At 44.4% G+C, this 18,168-nt stretch overlaps 1 protein-coding gene across 1 annotated transcript in view; it reads left to right on the top strand.

The window, feature by feature from the left end:
* Positions 1-18,168, top strand: part of SLC9A7 (solute carrier family 9 member A7) — a 147,165-nt gene that overhangs the window by 112,405 nt on the left and 16,592 nt on the right. The window contains exons 13-14 of the mRNA XM_079911487.1: positions 3,164-3,223; positions 10,140-10,203. Coding sequence (XP_079767613.1) covers positions 3,164-3,223; positions 10,140-10,203 — 124 coding nt within the window. The remainder of the gene's footprint in view (positions 1-3,163; positions 3,224-10,139; positions 10,204-18,168) is intronic.

Here is an 18,168-nt window from a genome sequence, read left to right as displayed (position 1 = left end):
TTTTTTTTTGCGGTACGCGGGCCTCTCACTGTTGTGGCCTCTCCCGTCGCGGAGCACAGGCTCCGGACGCGCGGGCTCAGTGGCCATGGCTCACGGGCCCAGCCGCTCAGCAGCATGTGGGATCTTCCTGGACCGGGGCACGAACCCGAGTCCCCTGCATCGGCAGGCGGACTCCCAACCACTGCGCCACCAGGGAAGCCCAGCTATGACTTTTAACCATGGCTAATTTCTAGTCTGTGTATAATATAAAATGAATATAACCACAAATCCAAAGCCAGGTCACTGCTTTCCAGAAATCCAACTTATCTTTTTAAATCGAAATTTTGTGATAGCTATTTTGTTTTTTTATTATTTCTTTAACCATTAAAAAAACTGAAATATAGTTAATTTATTACAATGTTGTGTTAGTTTCAGGAGTACAGCAAAGTGATTCACCATCCATGTAGCTGCAAATGTCATTATTTCATTCTTTTTCATGGCTGAGTAATATTGCATCTCGTGTGTGTGTGTGTGTGTGTGTGTGTGTGTGTGTGTGTGTGTGTGTTCGTATATCACATCTTCTTTATCCATTCCTCTGTTGATGGACATTTAGGTTGCTTCCATGTCTTGGCTATTGTAAATAGTGCTGCAATGAACATTGGAGTGCATGTGTATTTTTGTTGTTTGTTTTGTTTTTTGGCCACACCACACGGCTTGTGGGATCTCAGTTTCCCAACCAGGGATTGAACCGGGGTCACAGCAGTGAAAGCCCGGAATCCTAACCACGGGGGCCACCAGGGAACTCCCACATGTATCTTTTCGAATTATAGTTTTCTCCTGATATATGCCCAGGAGTGGGATTGCTAGATCATACGGTAATTCTACTTTTAGTTTTTAAGGAACTTCCATACTGTTCTCCATAGTGGCTGCACCAATTTACATTCCCACCAACAGTGGAGGAGGGTTCCCTTTTCTCCACACCCTCTCCAGCATTTATTATTTGTAGACTTTTTAATGATGGCCATTCTGACTGGCATGAGGTAATACCTCATTGTAGTTTTGATTTGCATTTCTCTAATAATTAGTGATGTTGAGCATGTGATTGCTATTTTAAAACCTAATGGCAAAATGCTCAAATTGCTTTCTGGTAATATACAAACTTCAAATTGCCTTCTGGTAATATACAAACTACATACTATTTTTCTTAGTCTCTTGAGCAAGTTGTTGTTATTCACAAAGGTTGTAATTTTGGCAACTTGAAAAAACCATCAGATGCGCAGATTCAGCAGATGAGCAGATTCAGCAGATGAGCCTCATCTATGTCCTGAGCACATTTTGGTGGCATGGTGGCTGTCCTCTTGGAAGGCCCAGCTTCAAGTGACACACCAATGAAGTGGTGGTGATTGTGGAGGGTTAATGGCATACACCCAGGCAGCCAAATGAACAGGGTAACCGTCATACTCCAGAGTGCAGCAATACAATCACTCAAGGACAAGTAAGGTCACTCTGCTAGGTATAATCCTGTCACACTGAGAGTTTAAGATAAAGCTCTTTAAAGATAAATTAAGGAATAAAGGCAGGGAGAAGCTCTGAGATCTTTATGTAATAGCATTTGTTACTGGATATTTTAAAAGAATTTAAAGACGCCACCTTGTAGTCAAAGGCAATATCCTGTAAGGGGTAGAGCTAGGGCTCTGGGATCTAACAGCTTCAGTTGCAATCTTGGTTCCATCATTTTCTACCTTTGTGACCTTGGGCAACTTATTTAACCTCTCTTGCTCTCAGTTTCCTGTCTGGGTAAATGGGGATGACAACAGTGTGAAGATAAAATGTGATACCAAATAAACATGATAAAGAATTCTGCCATTAAATGTACCATCTGGCACATGGAAAGCATTTAGTGTATTTTAGCTATGACATTATCATTGCCAATCATAACCTTAATACTGCTGCTATTACTATTATTATTACTAGTGAATCTTACATTAATGGAATCCAGCTTGCTTTTCTGGAATTTGTTACAATTTTTCAATACTGTAGTCTGGTTTAAGTCACATTCTGAACATATACCTAATTAAAAGTACCACCTTAAGAAGCATCATGTTCTCACTTGCTTTTTTCAGGGCATATTAGTAGCATGAGTATTTGGGCATTATCTAGCGCAGTGTTTCTCAACCTTTTTTTTCCATCACTGCCCCTCTGAATAAGAGCCTTTAAAAATGTTCTTTTTATCTACCTCTTCCACTGAAATTTTCATACCACAGATCTATGTATCTGTTTATGTACTGTGGTGCTTTAGAGGGCTACAAACCACTGTAATATCTAAAACAATTTTTTGTCCCATAAGAACCAATTTTCACCCCCCACTGAGAATGCAGGACTTAAGAGTAGAGGTTCTCAACTATGGGCAGTTTTGCCCTCTCGGGACATTGGCAATGTCAGGAGACATTTTTGGTTGCTCCAGCTGGAGCGGGGTGCTACTGGTGGTATATTGCAGGTAGAGGCCAGGGCCCAAAATGTCAGTCAGTAGTGCTGGGGTTGTGAAACCCTGCTCTTAGTATGATGGTGTAATTCAAATTGTAGTCTGAATAACCCAGCAGTTATTAAGGGAGGTGAAAATAGACCGTGTCAACTCTTGAAGCCATAAGGTAAAGAGAATAGCAGAAGTTGGGTTCCTGACCTTCGGGTACAACCCATGGACAGTGTGATTACTTGTCTAGAAAAAAAGGCCATTTTATCTTCTGTTTTTGCTGTTTTCAGTGATACAGTGTTCTTTCTGTCAAATATGTGTAAAACTGCGTGTAAACACTTCAAATATATGTTTAATAACAACTTTCTGTTTTCTAGTTTTTGTATGGATGTGTCTTGCTTTATAAAACAGATGAATTCCTGAAAAATTGTATGAAGTCATTTTCTATGAGTTGCATTTATTACTCTGATTTCATTACGTTATATTTTGAGAGGCTTGTCTTCATTCCTAATCAATCCTCATTTGACGTGGCTGCTAACATTGTTGCTTTTGATGTAAATTTAGCAGCCTCTCTGGGTTTTAGAGAACAGGGGGACAGTTTAAGAGGGGGTGCGGATTTTATTCTTTGATGGACGTGGTCCAGGTCATGTGCCCAGAGCTCCTAGTTCCCCTGTTGTCCCCGTCACACTCACGTTCCCTTCTTCTGCTGCCCAGAGTTGGCGTCGAGGAGCCCTCCGAAGAGGACCAGAATGAACACCGCTGGCAGTACTTCAGGTGACACAGGGCGTCCTCAGAAACAAATTAACTGGGCCTGGCTTTTCTCCTCTTTCTAACCTGAGATGTTTCTCTTTATGCTGTTTGTGTCTTTCTTCCTTCCCCGTGTGCGCCAACCGTCTGCCCCTTTTCGAAAAGGGGCAGGAGGTCCGGTTAATCATTATTCTACCCTCCTCTGGGCTGATTAATGTGTTGGTGTTCTTGAGAGTCTGTCCCCCCTCGCCCCATTTTGGACAGTGTGTGGCACCAAAGCTGGAGTTGGCGAGTCTCTCCGTGTACAGCTGAGCTTAGTGTTAAGAGCAGCCCATTTTCAGAGCCACAAATGCTTTCCCCACAAAATTCTGCTTGTGATCTAGTAAACAAGGCTTTTAAGTCATAAAGAGAACTCGAATTTTCTATTTCAGCCATGACTGGGGTATGGTTTATACCATTTTAATTAAGCACCAATGCCGTTTTACTTTTTAAGTATGAATTTGTGTACTTGTACCTTATCATGGTGAATCAGAAGATACAAAACACAGATTTTTCTTTAAATCAGAAGATAATGAAAGACTCTTCTAATGCAATTTGTTTCTCAGTGTCCATCCAAGTTTATCATTTGATTATGCCTAAGGGTGGTGATTTGGGGCTATCAGAGTAAAGACTTTAGTGTTTCTTCTTTCCTTTCCATATCTTTAACTGGCATGCTTTCTTCCTGATCTGATTCTGGGTGCTGGTAGATAAATCAGACACAAAACAGGCTTGAACTCTGTTCTTCTCTCATTGTGAAAGTGTTTTACTCTCTGAGGACAGTGGTAAAAGCAGCAGTACCTGTCATGGAGCATGAATCTTGGGATATTGCCAGGCCCCAATGTAAACTATAATGACATGCATACAGTTAATTGAAGCATTTAAGTTCCCTGGATTCACACTTTTTTCTCCTGCTTAAAATACACACACATACACACACACACACACACACACACACACACACACACACACTCACAAATTCATTTTCAGAGACCTGACTGTAACTACCAGTTAAGTAGCAGGGGAAATCCTTTCCTTTGAAATATCCAACCTTCAAGAAGGAAGGTCCCTCAGGCAAAGTGCAAGTTATTACACTTGGGACATGAGAGAATTCTGATAATGATCTGTTTGTTGTTCAATGTTTTATGTGAACATGTGTGTCTCATATTCCCCAAATAATTTAGGACCTCAGCCATTCCAATTAAAAAGTAAAAACCTGTTGATTAAATCTAGCTTCTAAAATTTCTGAGATTTCATGGCATTTTATATGGTGGTTAATCAGAATGTACATACTATATCAAAAGGGAAATGATTCACTTTTTGTATTCATTCCAGAATGAGCACATCAGTGTGATAGCTTTATTTTCTCATTTGGTATGGGATTACCACATTTGTCTTATTCTTAATGAAAGTAAGGATAATTCAGTTCATTCTGGAAGAAAAGACTGTTGTATGTGCTTAGATGAGCTCAACCCTGATGTATCAGGGGAGTGCTAAAATATGATGTAATGAAACAGCACAGAAGTTTTAGATTTATATGGTAGCCTAGATCAAAAGCGTTATAACAGGTCAGGAGGGAAATATATATTGTGGACAGTTTCCTAAAACCAGGAATTTCAGAAAGTTAACGAACCCTAAGTCTTCTGAAGCACTGTACTTAAAATACTGTACCTGGTATTTCTTGCTGCCCAGCACACCACCACACACCCTGCCCCAAGGGTGAGGCCCTTTGTAGGGGTCCATTATCATCCTTGCGAATTGGTCCAAGAGACCCTCAACTCTGCCAGAAAAGTAATCATTCAATTGTCCTGAAGTAAACAGCCTTGAATGGGGAAAGAAATCGCAGAACACGGTCTGTGTCGCAAGTCCCCTGGTCTGTTTTCTTTTGGCATTTAAAACCCAGTAGCAAGCTGGGAAGCAGGTTTACTTTCTCCTATTCAGCACTTATGTCAGTAGCAGGGACCTCCGAGACCCTCCAAGGGGCCCTCCCAAGTTACTCTGGGTAGGCCTGTGCTCAGAACTGCGGGTTTCCAGGGGATGTGCACAACCAGCTCTGAGGATGGCTGTCTTGGTTGGAATTTAGTTAACCATATGTTTCAGTTAACTAGCATTTTTCTCCTTGCCCTTCACTTTTAGGAGGAAAACCTCAACAGAATATTCTAAGATTTATCTGGGATTAAAAAACCCGTGTAATTATTAGACTGTATCTACCTATTTACCTATTATAGCACCCTATGTCCATGAATCTTCACAATTTGTGATTTTTCAGACCCTGGAGTAATATGAGGATCCCGAATCATCATTATTAGTAAATTAGATTAAATTATAGAGACAGGAAATTGTACTCACGTATTTGTGAAACATTTTCACCAAAGATATAATTAAATATTGTTTTTAAGTTGTGAAAAATTTTAAATCTGTAAAAGAAGCTGAAAGAATGGAGCAATGAATATCCAAGTTCTAACCTGGATGTGCCAATTATTAACATTTTGTCATACATTTTTGCGTCATTTTCTCTTTCTCTCTCTCTCTCAACCATTTCTGAGTGCCTCAGAGTACGTTATAAACATCATGACTTTCTACCCCTAAATACTTCAGCATGTATCCCCTAGGAATCTAGTCTTCTACATAATCACAGTATATTTATCACACCTGAGAAAGCAACATGAATTTTATACACACACACAGGATCCAGGATCCAATCAAAGTTTCCTTTGGCTGTCATCTTTTTTTAAATTCAGGCCCGTGGTGGCTCCGTGCCCCTCCCCCCGCTCCTTGTCACTGTGTGCTCTGACTGACCTGGTTGTCACCTCTGTAGTCTCTTTTTTCTTTTTTTAAATTAATTTATTTTTGGTTGCCTTGGGTCTTCGTTGCTCATTGCGGCGGCATCTCTTGTTGCGGAGCACGGGCTCTAGGCGCTCAGGCTCAGCAGCTGTGGCTCACAGGTTCTAGAGCGCAGGCTCAGTGGTTGTGGCACGTGGGCTTAGTTGCTCCGCGGCATGTGGGATCTTCCAGGACCAGGGCTCGAACCCGTGTCCCCTGCATTGGCAGGCGGACTCTTAACCTCTGTGCCACCAGGGAAGCCCCTTTAGTCTCTTTTAATCTAGAACAATCCTCCCCTCCTTCTTTTTGTCTCTTATGACATTGAGGGTTGTTTTTTTTTTAAGGAGTCAGGATTTTCAGGATAATTGTCTTGCATAATGCCCTACAAAGTGGATTTTTTAAATTTGTTTTCCTCTTGAGTAGAGATAGATAATCATTTTGGGGGGCGCAAAAATAATGTAAAAGTGATGTTATACTTTCTTGTTGCATCATATCAGCTGGTGCATGTTGTCAGGCTGTCCTTTTATTAGTGATGTTAAATTTGATCACTTTAGACGCCAGGTCTCTCCATAAAAGCACTGTTTTCCCTTTGTAACTAAGAAGTTACCTGTAGAGTGATCCTTTAACATCATATGAATAGTCAGATTCCCAACAACCTTTTACCCACTGGTAAAATTGTCTCAGAACAATTATTACACTGTGAGGGGCAAGTGGTGATTTTTCTAATCCTGTCATTCCTTTCATGTTTATGACAAGTATCTGTATAGAGGAGCTTTCAGCGTGTTTTCAATCTTATTTTCTATACCGAGGAAGTGAGAAATCTCTCCATTGTCTAAGTAATCAGTTCAAGCAAATTTTTACTTAATATGTGTGGGACTACAGAGTTGCGTCTCCACAGGATCCCAGCAGGAATCTTGGGTATTATCACTGAGAAGGCAGAAGGAAGCAGATAGTTGTCATTTTTTTTGGCAGAGAAAAAAGTGATGCTAGAGAGACATGGCTGGAATTAGTACTTTCTAGAATCTGCACTGTGCAATTTGGTAGCCACTAGACACATGTGGCTGTTTAAATTTAAATTAACTAAAATGAAATAAAACTTAAAATGCAGTTCCTCAGTCATATTAACTACATTTCAAGTGCACAGTGGCCACATGTGGCTGGTGGCTACCACATTGGACAGTGCAGATCTAGAATACCGCCATCACTGCGGGAAGTTCTGTTGGATGATGTGCATCTAGAATCATCCTCAAGTTCCCCCAAGCAAAATGTCGAACCAGTTTGGGATGAGGTTAGGGTGGCCCTGATTTTGTGAGTTTATCAGGTTATTCCAGTGTTTCGTACTCCATTGTTTGAATTCTGGCCTGGCCATGTGGACCGAGGATAATAGATGAATTCCTCTTATGTTTCCAGGACTTGAATGAAAATAGTCAAAACCTAGTCTTTATAAGCAGTTCTTGTTAAACAGAATTTATTTTAATTCTTGTTAAACAATTTTTTTTTCTCCTAGCAGAGGTTAGTTGAAAGAATAGAGGGGGCTAGACTTCATTTGGAAGCTTTTATTATGTTTGGCTTTATTTTCTTCATTGTAGGACAAGGCACACTTAAGCCTTTTCTCTTACCCATAGGGTTCCTATTTCACCTAGGCTGATAAAATCCATATGTTTTATCTTTACTGCGTGGAAGCCACTTACAAAGGCAATACACCTGTTTCAAAATTCACAGTAGAGAAAGGAGAGACTGTCCGTGGCAGGTATGAGCTGCTGTGCTCTTCGCCATCCTGCCCGCCATGCCCTTCAGATCACATCATCTCGTTGCTCCTGCCCCACAATAGCCTCTCTGTGGTTAGGCAGAAGGCTGCTGTGTCACCAGGCTTTCCGGTAGGCTGTCTGGGAGACAGACTGGTAACCAGTGCTCTGCTCCTCTCTCTGAGGCTTTACTGGGGAGCTCATCTATGCAAATTAGTCTGCCATGAAGTGGCTCCATGCGGCTGTAGAATCCACAGAACAAGACCTAATGTTGGATTCCTATAGCTGTTGGTCTTACATATCTGACACCATATAGAGGACATTTCTCTATGGAACGTACATTAGAGACTCTCAAATCAGGTGAGAGTTAAAGATGAACAGCTAGGAATTCAGTGTGACCTCTCCTCTACCACTTCAGTATGTTAGACACTTTGGAAGCACTGAGGCTCTCGTGTGACCTCTGTGGGTAGTCCTGGGACCCCAGAATATTTCATTTCCAAAAAAATCTCTGTGAGGTTTGTTGCTCAAAAGTTCCTGGATAGGGGCTTCCCTGGTGGTGCAGTGGTTGAGAGTCCGCCTGCTGATGCAGAGGACGCGGGTTTGTGCCCCGGTCCGGGAAGGTCCCACGTGCCGTGGAGCGGCTGGACCCATGAGCCATGGCCGCTGAGCCTGCGCGTCCGGAGACTGTGCTCCGCAACGGGAGAGGCCACAATGGTGAGAGGTCCGCGTACCGCAAAAAAAAAAAAAAAAGTCCCTGGATAATGTCCAGCTATGAGATCAAGCCTCCAGGCCTCAGAAACTCCTGCCAGAAATTGACCTCTAGACACAGCAAAGCCAATCTAATTCACTACAAAGATTCCATCAAACCTCAGGCCTGTGGGGAGGAAATCTGGTGCCAGGTACACCATAGGTTTTAACAGAGTGCTCAGAACAGGGCCTGACTTGGTAGGCACTCAGTAAATATTTGCTGAATGCATGAATTCATCTCGTGGTTTTTAAACTTTGCCTTCAGCAAAATATGGTGTGACGGTTCCCTTTCCTTCTGTATCTCCTCACCCCCATCCAGGGGGCACGCACCTTGGCTTAGTGCTCGGCAAGCCTGGAGTAAAACAGAGTGGAGGCTGCCAGTATGTCTGTGTTGTCTTCTATTCTTCCTTTCCATTAGTCTCTTTTCTCAAGATATATCCTGGGCATCACAGGTGGAGAAGCGGGAGGGAGAGGAGGAAAAATAAGGCACACGTGGGGCTTTGCACATCCACTGTCTGCTCATCAGAGTCAGCGCCCTGGTGCCAGACAGCAAATAACACACGTGGTCAAGGCCATTCAGCACCTCTCTTCAAGCTCAAATCAGACCTGCTGAAAGCTGTGTTTTCTATTTGGCTTTTATGATCCCAGCCACTCTTTGCAATATTGGAGGGAACAAGGAAAGTAGAGAATTTTCCTGGCATCTTTGTCTCCTCCTCCGCTGCCCCATGTTATCCGTGTCATCAGTGCCACGGTTCTCTGCCTTACAATGAGGAAGGTTCAAGGATAAAGAATTAACAGATACATAGGGCAACAGTTGGTATGTTGCTAAGCCAAGTCAGCTTACCCTAGTGCTTTCATGGATTTCGTTATAAGTGGATTGTGCCACCTTGCTTTTTCTTTCTGTCTTCAGTTGCTGATCTCAAACGTGTGAGTTCTCAGGTCATCTGTGCTGCAGGGGGATGCGGGGCCACCACGATAGAAAGTTAATGATATGCATGCTGAAATATTTAGGGGGAGTGTATGGATGTCTGCGACTTTATTTGAATTCATCCAAAAAATAAGGTGGATGATAGAGAGAGGGCTAGGTATGTAATAAAGAAAATACAGCAAAATGTTAATGGTAGAATCTGGGTGAGGGGTATACCGGTATTCACTATAAATTCTTTCAAAACTTACCTGGATATATGAAAAATTCCATAACAAAAGGTTAGGAAATAAAAGCAGGTCAGAGGGGCGTAAGGAAGCAGCAGAGAGGAAGAGGCCTGGGACGGCAGGACCCCACCTTTTGCTACCTGGGGCCATCTGGTGCAGGAGGGCAGGCGGACAGTTTGCCCGCTGCTGCCGTTCTCCAGAGGTCTTGCTTAAGGTGTCAGCACACAGGTTGATTGCCCGGCCTACCCCTGGGATCTGATGTGGTGTATGACCTCTTTCGCACGACTTTTGCATGACAGCCTTTCCCTTCTTTTAGCTAACCACTCCTTCCACCTTGGGAAGATGGTCAGCCTCTTGGCTACTTTGAGCCAGCCTGGCCGCTATGGTCCAAGCTAATACTCTCTGTTTTTCTCCTTGTCTTTCTCTCTGATGACTTACAGAGTTGGTGTTGATCCAGATCAAGACCCACCACCCAACAATGACAGCTTCCAAGTCTTACAAGGGGTAAGTCACAAGAGATGCTTCTTCCCAGGGAGGTGTTATTAAAAATAGCTAAAATTTATTGAACGTTTACTACACGCCAAGCAGTTTACGTGGATTCCCTCATTGTGGTCTTGACAACAACCTTATGAAGTAGGAACTGTTATCCCCAGTTTACAGATTAGAAGCTGAAGTTTGAGAGTTGAAGTGAGTCATCTAAGGTCAGAGAATTTGAAAATGATGGAGGCAGGATTTGAGTCCAAAGTCCCTGTTCTTAACATATTAAGGGGCCAAAAAGTGTGTTTAAGCTGACTCCCTACCTTCCAAGGATGGATATATGGATACATCGGTGATTGGCTCACGGTAACTGGTTCTGGGAAGGAGAGGGATGTGATCAACTCTGCAGCCCAGGGAATCTGAGCAAGAGAGGAGGGACGCTGGGTGACGGCGCGGCAGTAGCAGAGCAGCAGCCCTCAGCCCCATAGGCGATGAAGGTCACAGCAAGGCTAACGGTTAAGGTTTGGGCAGGATCGTGGTGGCAGTGACAGCCTGGAGTGGAAGCTGTAGAAGCAGGTGAGGGCAAGAGCGCTATGGCCGCATCTCGTGTGACAGCAGGGAAGAGTTCCTGCTGCCACAGAGAATTCTGATGGAGACCGGGGTGGGGCGGGGGTGGGGATGGTGGGGGAAGAGGCGCGTGCTGGTCCTTGGTTTTGCCATCTGCTCCGGTCACTCTTGCAGCATAATGCACTGCCCCAAACATAGGAAGGAAAGTGAACAACAATTTCGTATCCACATGCATTCTCTAGGTTTGGAAAGGGCATAGTCGGGACAGCTTGCCTTTGCTCCATGAAGAAACCTGGGGGAAACTCAACAGCTGGGAGCTGGAATCATCCAAAGGCTCATTCGCTCATATGTCTGGCGCCTGGGCTGGGAGGACTCAGACTAGGACCGGCGACTAGAATGCCTGTGATGGCTTCTCCATGGCCTCAGGGTATGGGACTTCTTATGTGATGGCTCAGGCTTCCAAAAGCCCGTGTCCCAGCAAGCAGGGTGGAGACTATGTGGCCCTTTCTGGCCTAACCTTGGGAGTCACACAGCATCACTTCCGTGACTTGCTCTTGGTTACAACAAGTTGCTAGGGCCAGCCCAGATTCAGTGGGAGGAGATAGAGACCATCACCTCTGGATGGGAGGAGCATAAGCGAAGTGGCAGCCATGTTCTAAAGCTGCTGTATCAGCCCTGTTGTGGGGCTGGTGGGCTCATTCTGCCTCCAGGGTTTTTTTTTTTTTCTTTTTGCTGTACGCGGACCTCTCACTGCTGTGGCCCCTCCAGCTGCGGAGTGGAGCACAGTCTCCGGACGTGCAGGCCCAGCGGCCACGGCTTACGGGCCCAGCTGCTCCACGGCACGTGGGATCCTCCTGGACCGGGGCACGAACCCGTGTCCCCTGCATCGGCAGGCAGACTCTCAACCACTGCACCACCAGGGAAGCCCTGCCTCCAGGTTTTGCTCCTTCCCCAGACCAGCATTTCCTGGGCAGGCAAGGTGGGGGAAGGGAAAGGCACAACACGAGCAGAGATGTGTTTCCAAAATGTTATTATTTGGCCTTGGGAGTGAAGAACTGTTTTGTTCAGCATAGAATACCCAGTGCTGAGCACAGTGCCTGGTCCATGGGGGGGCCTGATCGGTATTTGATGGGAAGATGGGGGAGCGAGAGCAGCACAGGGCATGGGAAGCTTCACTCACCACGTGCATGTGTTGTCCACAAAGCCATGTTGAGTGTTTCTTTTTCTTTCAGTCCGCTTTGCATCACACTCATCATTGCACTTAATCCCAAATCCAGTTTGCACGTCTTAGATTCCCTAGGATCTTCTAAATGACTCCAGCTACCGAATCTGATTTAACACATCTTGCAAAATGTGGGGCCGTGTGGGGCCCAGGGCTGCCACCACAGCCTTCTCTGAGGGTGGCTACAGCCTGATGAGCCATTCTTGGGTTGATGCCCCTTAAGGGACACAAAGCCATGACCTCTGAAAGTTCTAGGCATTTTGGGAAGAGCTTTCAGTGAGCTTCACTTGGAGATTTGGTGCCCACTTTAACGGTGCTCCAGAAGACCTTTGCGGCTATATTAGAATCGGCCATTGTGCCAGTGGGGACATGTGGCTTCAATGAGAAGCTCTTTTTGAAAAGTTGCTCTTTGACTTGAGCTTTGATTAAGGACTTTAGAAAACAGGGGTTCAGGAACTGTGCACCTGGCAGCCAATTTAGAGTCTGACAGTTTGGGTTCCCCCAAACTGGGATCTGAGGAAACCTGGGTGAAATTCATGATGGACATCCTCATTTCACCGAAGGGAAAATAATGGCTCTGGTAGGATACACATCCTCCATAGACCTGTGGCCTGTCAAGTTAATTTTGTAAGAAAAACAGGTCACTGCCAGGTGGATATCAAGAGTTTGGGGCAATTTCATCTTGACAGTTCCAAGTTGGTCAATACCGACCCCCTCCCCCCGGCCATTTTGCTGTTTTCCATTGCTCCTGCCTCTGGACTCAAGCATCTGTGAAAGGAAATACATGAAATGGTTTGGTTGGTTTCATGTAGCTGAACTTACTATGTCTCAGAGACAGTGGGCTTGTAACTAGACTTAGTAACAAACTTGCTGTGGAAATGTTTGAAAAGCAGTGGGTCCTAAATGCTATGGGTTCTGGCGGTACATTTAGTCCATGCAGTGATAGTTAAGGTAGCGCCCCCAGCCTCAGGCAGGGCAAACATTGGAAACCGCCCTTTGGGCCAATTTTGACCAGGCAGGTGGTAGCCACTTCCGCTGCACTCCCAGTGGCGCCCCTTTGGCCGGCCCTGGTCAGGAGCTGTGTCACACCTTTGCTTTAACCGCCCTCCTTCCAAACCTCATACGCAGTCGTGCAGAGGGCCCTCAAAGGCAGTTCTGTTGGCATTTTGAAAGTCTTTCAAGATTGCTGTCAGAGGGAAGAGATATGGGAACATATGTATATGTATAACTGATTCACTTTGTTATAAAGGAGAAACTAACACACCACTGTAAAGCAATTATACTCCAATAAAGATGTTAAAAAAAAAAGATTGCTGTCAGACTGGAAAAAAAAAGGCGAACTTCAAGTTCAGTTCTTCGGGACACCTTCTGAAAAATGACTCATGCCCTCATGCAGAAAGGGCCTCATTTTTCCAAGTCCTTCTGGCCTGACTTCTTGATCCAGTAAGCCATTAACAACAGGGCTGGGAGCACTCAGTGGTCATGAGAAACCAGTAAAACAGAGAACTAAATGGGCTTCTCAGTTTTGGGTGAAACCCTGGGTTCCTCGCAGCTTCCGCTGAAATGGATCCAGATCATATGCTCAATGTTGCCATGAAACTGAAATCAGAGGTGGGGGAAGTCCAGATGTTTGTTCCCCATCTTGCTAAAAGCAAACAAACAAACAAAAAAGTGATATTTGATGGGAAAGCACAATTTACAAGGAGCACGATTTTCCTCACCGGTCCTAGAAGCCCAGGGTTATAAACAGAGTCATGGCTACAGAGCCACAGAATATTAGCTCATGTGGGCGAAAGAAGGGAGCTGTTGGCCAGAACTTTTGGCTCTATGTGAGGGAAGCATAAGAATATTGTGGATAGACTTAAGCTTCATGTCCCTGGCAAGTTTGACTCATTACAACAAAACAAAACAAAAGACTCAGCTGCTTTGTTTCTGTGGAGGTCTTGGTGACTTTGCAACCAAAACAAAAACAAGCCCAGCTGGAGGCAAGCTGCCTGGGCCTGGGGGTGGCCTCCCAACCCATTCAAGGGGGCATTTTTCATGCCAGATGCAGCTGAGATTTATGTTGGCCGGACACGCAGACACATCATGCACTTCCTTCCCCAAGTTTACAGAAGCGCGCTCATTGATGAGACCGCTTTGGAGTAGGCAGGAACACGAATCTGAATGTATCCCGCCTCTGTCATCTCAGCAGGACAAGGTCACAAGCAGGATATTAGTGGAATGTGGGGGAAGGGAACCACTGTGCTCGTGGTGTGTGTGTGTGTGTGTGTGTGTGTGTGTGTGTGTGTGTACCTGAAAACTGCAGAAACTCAGCTGTTTATAGTTGCATTCACATATACCTTTCTGAGCAAGTTGGATTTGTTTGTTCCTGGGTCCTCCCCCAGTTTCCTTCCAGGCTAAAATCTGACATCCAGTCCCTTAAATCTTTAACTTCAAACAGTTGCTGAAGTGCCTTTCCTCAGATGACTACTCTCTGACTGCCTTCCCCACCACACTTTTTTGTTTTTCTGATGGCCTCCCTTGGCCCCTGATTTCCCTTTCTGCTATTCTTTTTTTTTTTTTGTCTTAAAAGTTCAAAATTAACATTTATTCATTCATTTGACAAATATTTGTGGAGCATCTGTTATATTTCAAACATTCTTGCAGGCTCTGGGAATACATTTGCAAACATGACAGATGAATCTCTGTCCTTAAGGGTTTGGTGACAATGTGATGAAGGATAAGGGTGGAGAGTGGCAGAGGTGAGATGGCGGAGGGCCTTGTCTGCTTCTCCAAGAGGGACCGTGAACCTCCCCCCTGCTGTTCCGAGTGTCCCCGTGGACAGCAGCCTGGGCATCACCAGAGAGCTCGTTAGAAATGCAGACTCTCAGGCCCCACCTGAGAGAATCACACAATCAGAATGTTCACTTTAACAGGGTGCCCAGGAGGGTTGTGTGCACTTTACAATTTGAGAAACCCTGGTGGAGACAGTGTGGAGCTCTTAATTCCCTGTTTTTAAACCCTGTGTTACCCGCTTCTGAGAAATCTTGGCCCCATCATCCCAGGGACATGAAAAAGACCCAAATCGGGTTGCATCAATTATGTACTCTGTTGCTCTGCATTAGTTTCATATCGTTGCTGTAACAAATTACCACAAACTCAGTGGCTTAAAACAACACAGTCTTATAGTTCTGTAGGTCAGAAGTCTGGTGGGTTCTACTGGTTTCTCTCTTTTAGGTCTCTTAAGGCCAAAATCAAGGTGTCAGTGGGGTTGGACTCTGGGGGAGAAGCCACTTCCAGTCTCCTTCAGGTTGTTGGTAGAATTCCCTTCCATGTGCTTGTAGGACTGAGGTCCTGTTTCCTTGCTGGCCATTGGCTGGGAGTCAAGCTCAGGTCCTAGAAGCACCCGCGTTTCCTGGCTCTTGACCCCCTCCACTTCCAACTATGAAAACTTCATGCTCTGAATCTCTCCTGCCTCTTCTCCCACCACATCTCTCTGACTCTTTTGCCCGCCTTGTCCACTTTTCAGGGCCCATGTGATTATACTGGGCCTACCTGGAAAACCTTAAGTCCACCCACAAAGCCCCTTTAGCCATGTAACGTTAACAGACTCAGGCTCCAGGGATTAGGATGTAGAAATCTTTGGGGGGCAGGGGCAGTATTCTGCTCCATCTCTGAAAAAAAAAATAAGCTGTTCTCATTATTGTAATGACCTTAACATAAAAAATACATCTCTTAACAGTAAGAATGGAATGAAATATAACTCTACCCAGAAATCATTATTCATTAGTTCTAGAAAAATTATTTCAAAATAGGACCTTTTTGCCACTCCCCAGGTCTTCAATCTGCTTTCTTTTTCTTCACCCCATATGTATCTGTCTGTCTGTCTCCCCCTCTGGAAATGTGCTCCTCAAGTGGCAGGTGCTGGGTCTCATTCCTCTTTGTGTTTCCAGCACCCAGCATGGTACCTGGCACACAGTAGGTGCTTAATGAATGCAGGAGAAATAGCCGTTCATTGTTTCATGCTCAAAAATTGGTGATAAGCAGAGCTAGTGGTATTTATTTTCCTGAAGGGGCTTCTCTATTAACAATTTCAGTAAAATGTTTTAAAATCCCTTGTGTAACTCATAAGGACAGAGAGCAGAATGGTCGTTACCAGGGGCTGGGAGATGGGGGAGGGGGAGATTTGGGGAGATGTTTAAGGGTACAAACTTGCAACTAGTAGATAAACAAGTTCTGGAGAGCTAATGTACAGCATAGTGAATGTAGTCAACAATACTATATTATAAACTATAAAGTTGCTAAGAGACTAGATCTTAATTGTGCTCACCACAAGATAGAAATGGTAATTATGTGACAGGATAGAGGCATTAGCTAACCTATGGTGGTAATCAAACTGCAATATATAAACATCAAACCAACACTGGTGTACACCTTAAACATACGCAATGTTATATGTCGATTATGTCTCAATTTAAACTTGCCCAGAGTCACACAGCAGGGCAAAGGCACAGTCAGGAGTAGAGCTAGGACTTGGGCCCAGGTAGTCTGTTGAGAAAGCCTGTGATGGTTACACCTACGCCTCTTGGAGCACTCCATTGCCTTTGAAACATTTCTCAGAGATGCCATCCTTGTGCACAGCCTTGAAAGATGAATAGGGATCAGCCAGGTAGGTGTTGTGGGTGGAAGAAGGTGAGAATATGCAAGGGTGTTCTGGATTCTAGAAGCAGCCTGAACTAAAGACATGGGGGTGTGAACCGTCCTGGTGGGGATGGAGGTTTTGAGGAGGGCATGGTGGGAGAGCCAAGTCCCCGCTTTTTCTCTGGGCAGCCCAGGCAGGCGGCCCACCTACTGTAGGATCACCTGCACCCACACTGACCCCTGCTTGGAGCCTGCAGGAATGGCTGGCTGGCTTGTGAGTGGTAGCCGCCCAAATCATGCTAGGAAGCAGTTGTTGGTTGTCTTCTGGGTCAGCTTAAAAAAATCAGTCCTGTTCCACAGACCCTCCCCGATTTCCCCAAAGCCTCTATATGTGGATTTATCCAAGTTCTTCCTGTACGTAATCATGCTTCTGGCCCCATCTCTTAGAATAAGAAGTTGTTTAACACCCCCATTACAGAGTTGCACTTTTTATTTGCCCTGAATTTGTAACCCTTCAGGGTTGGCTCTTAGTGTCTTACATTTCTAAGGTCGCTTTATCTTATTTGTGGACTGTAGGCATATCTCTTTGTAGCCTGAGAAGACCTTTTCTTAATTTGCCTTCAGAAAACAGCCTTTCCCTTGCTTTACTCATTTTCATTGTCCCTCTTGGGGCTTATATAGGTCAGTCTCCTGTAGCTTCCTTAAGGTGGGATGGCAAGAACTTAAGTGTTGCAGGTGATGAGAATGCACTGTGATTTGATAATGCAGAGGTTAGGATGACAGAATAGGGGTTTGCCATTTTTATTGTTATTTTAGTGGAAGAGCAGACAAGTGACTTTGGGGAACTTGTCTTATGCCCAATGGTTTATAGCATCCTTCCAGAAGATGTTTATCATCTTGCTAGTTTTTTCTTTAGTAAGATTCTACAGACACTTAGAACCAAGAGCTTAGAGCCTATCACTTTATAAAGAAGCATTTAATTTTTTTCGTAAAACGGTCATCTCTCAAAAAAGTCATCTACCGCTTTTCCACTCAGTCGTGTGGCATTTTGAAATCTCCCTAGAGTTGTCATTGGGCTAGCAATTAATTACCTGAAGGAATGATTGTTATCTGCAAATAGAGACATTTCTGTGCCCCCTTTTCCCTATGTGATTTATTAAAATGTGAAATAAAGTTGGTCTCTGGGGTCTCTCCTTTTTATTTCCTCATCCACAGAAGGGCCCATTTAACTAAGCCATTTGCATATATGTCACTAAACATTCCTCAAATACCGTGGGGGACCCTGTTTTTAAAAGTCATCTTTGCCGTTGGAAATATTAGGAATTTAAATAGTGCTTGCTAACTTCCCTCCCTAAGCTTGTCTGTATCTTACCTTCTCAGAGATTTCTGACTCATTCTTGGCATCTCTACTACAGGTAGCATTTACACCCACTGAGATTTGGAACTACATACTTGTAATCGTTGACTCAACTTTTATTTGGTTATTCTTTTTTTTTTTTTTTTTTTTTTTGCGGTACACGGGCCTCTCACTGTTGTGGCCTCTCCCGCTGCGGAGCACAGGCTCGGGACGCGCATGCTCA

Source organism: Stenella coeruleoalba (assembly GCF_951394435.1).
Source record: "Stenella coeruleoalba genome assembly, chromosome: X".
Lineage (NCBI taxonomy): Eukaryota > Metazoa > Chordata > Mammalia > Artiodactyla > Delphinidae > Stenella > Stenella coeruleoalba.
This window is presented reverse-complemented; position numbering and strand designations above follow the sequence as displayed.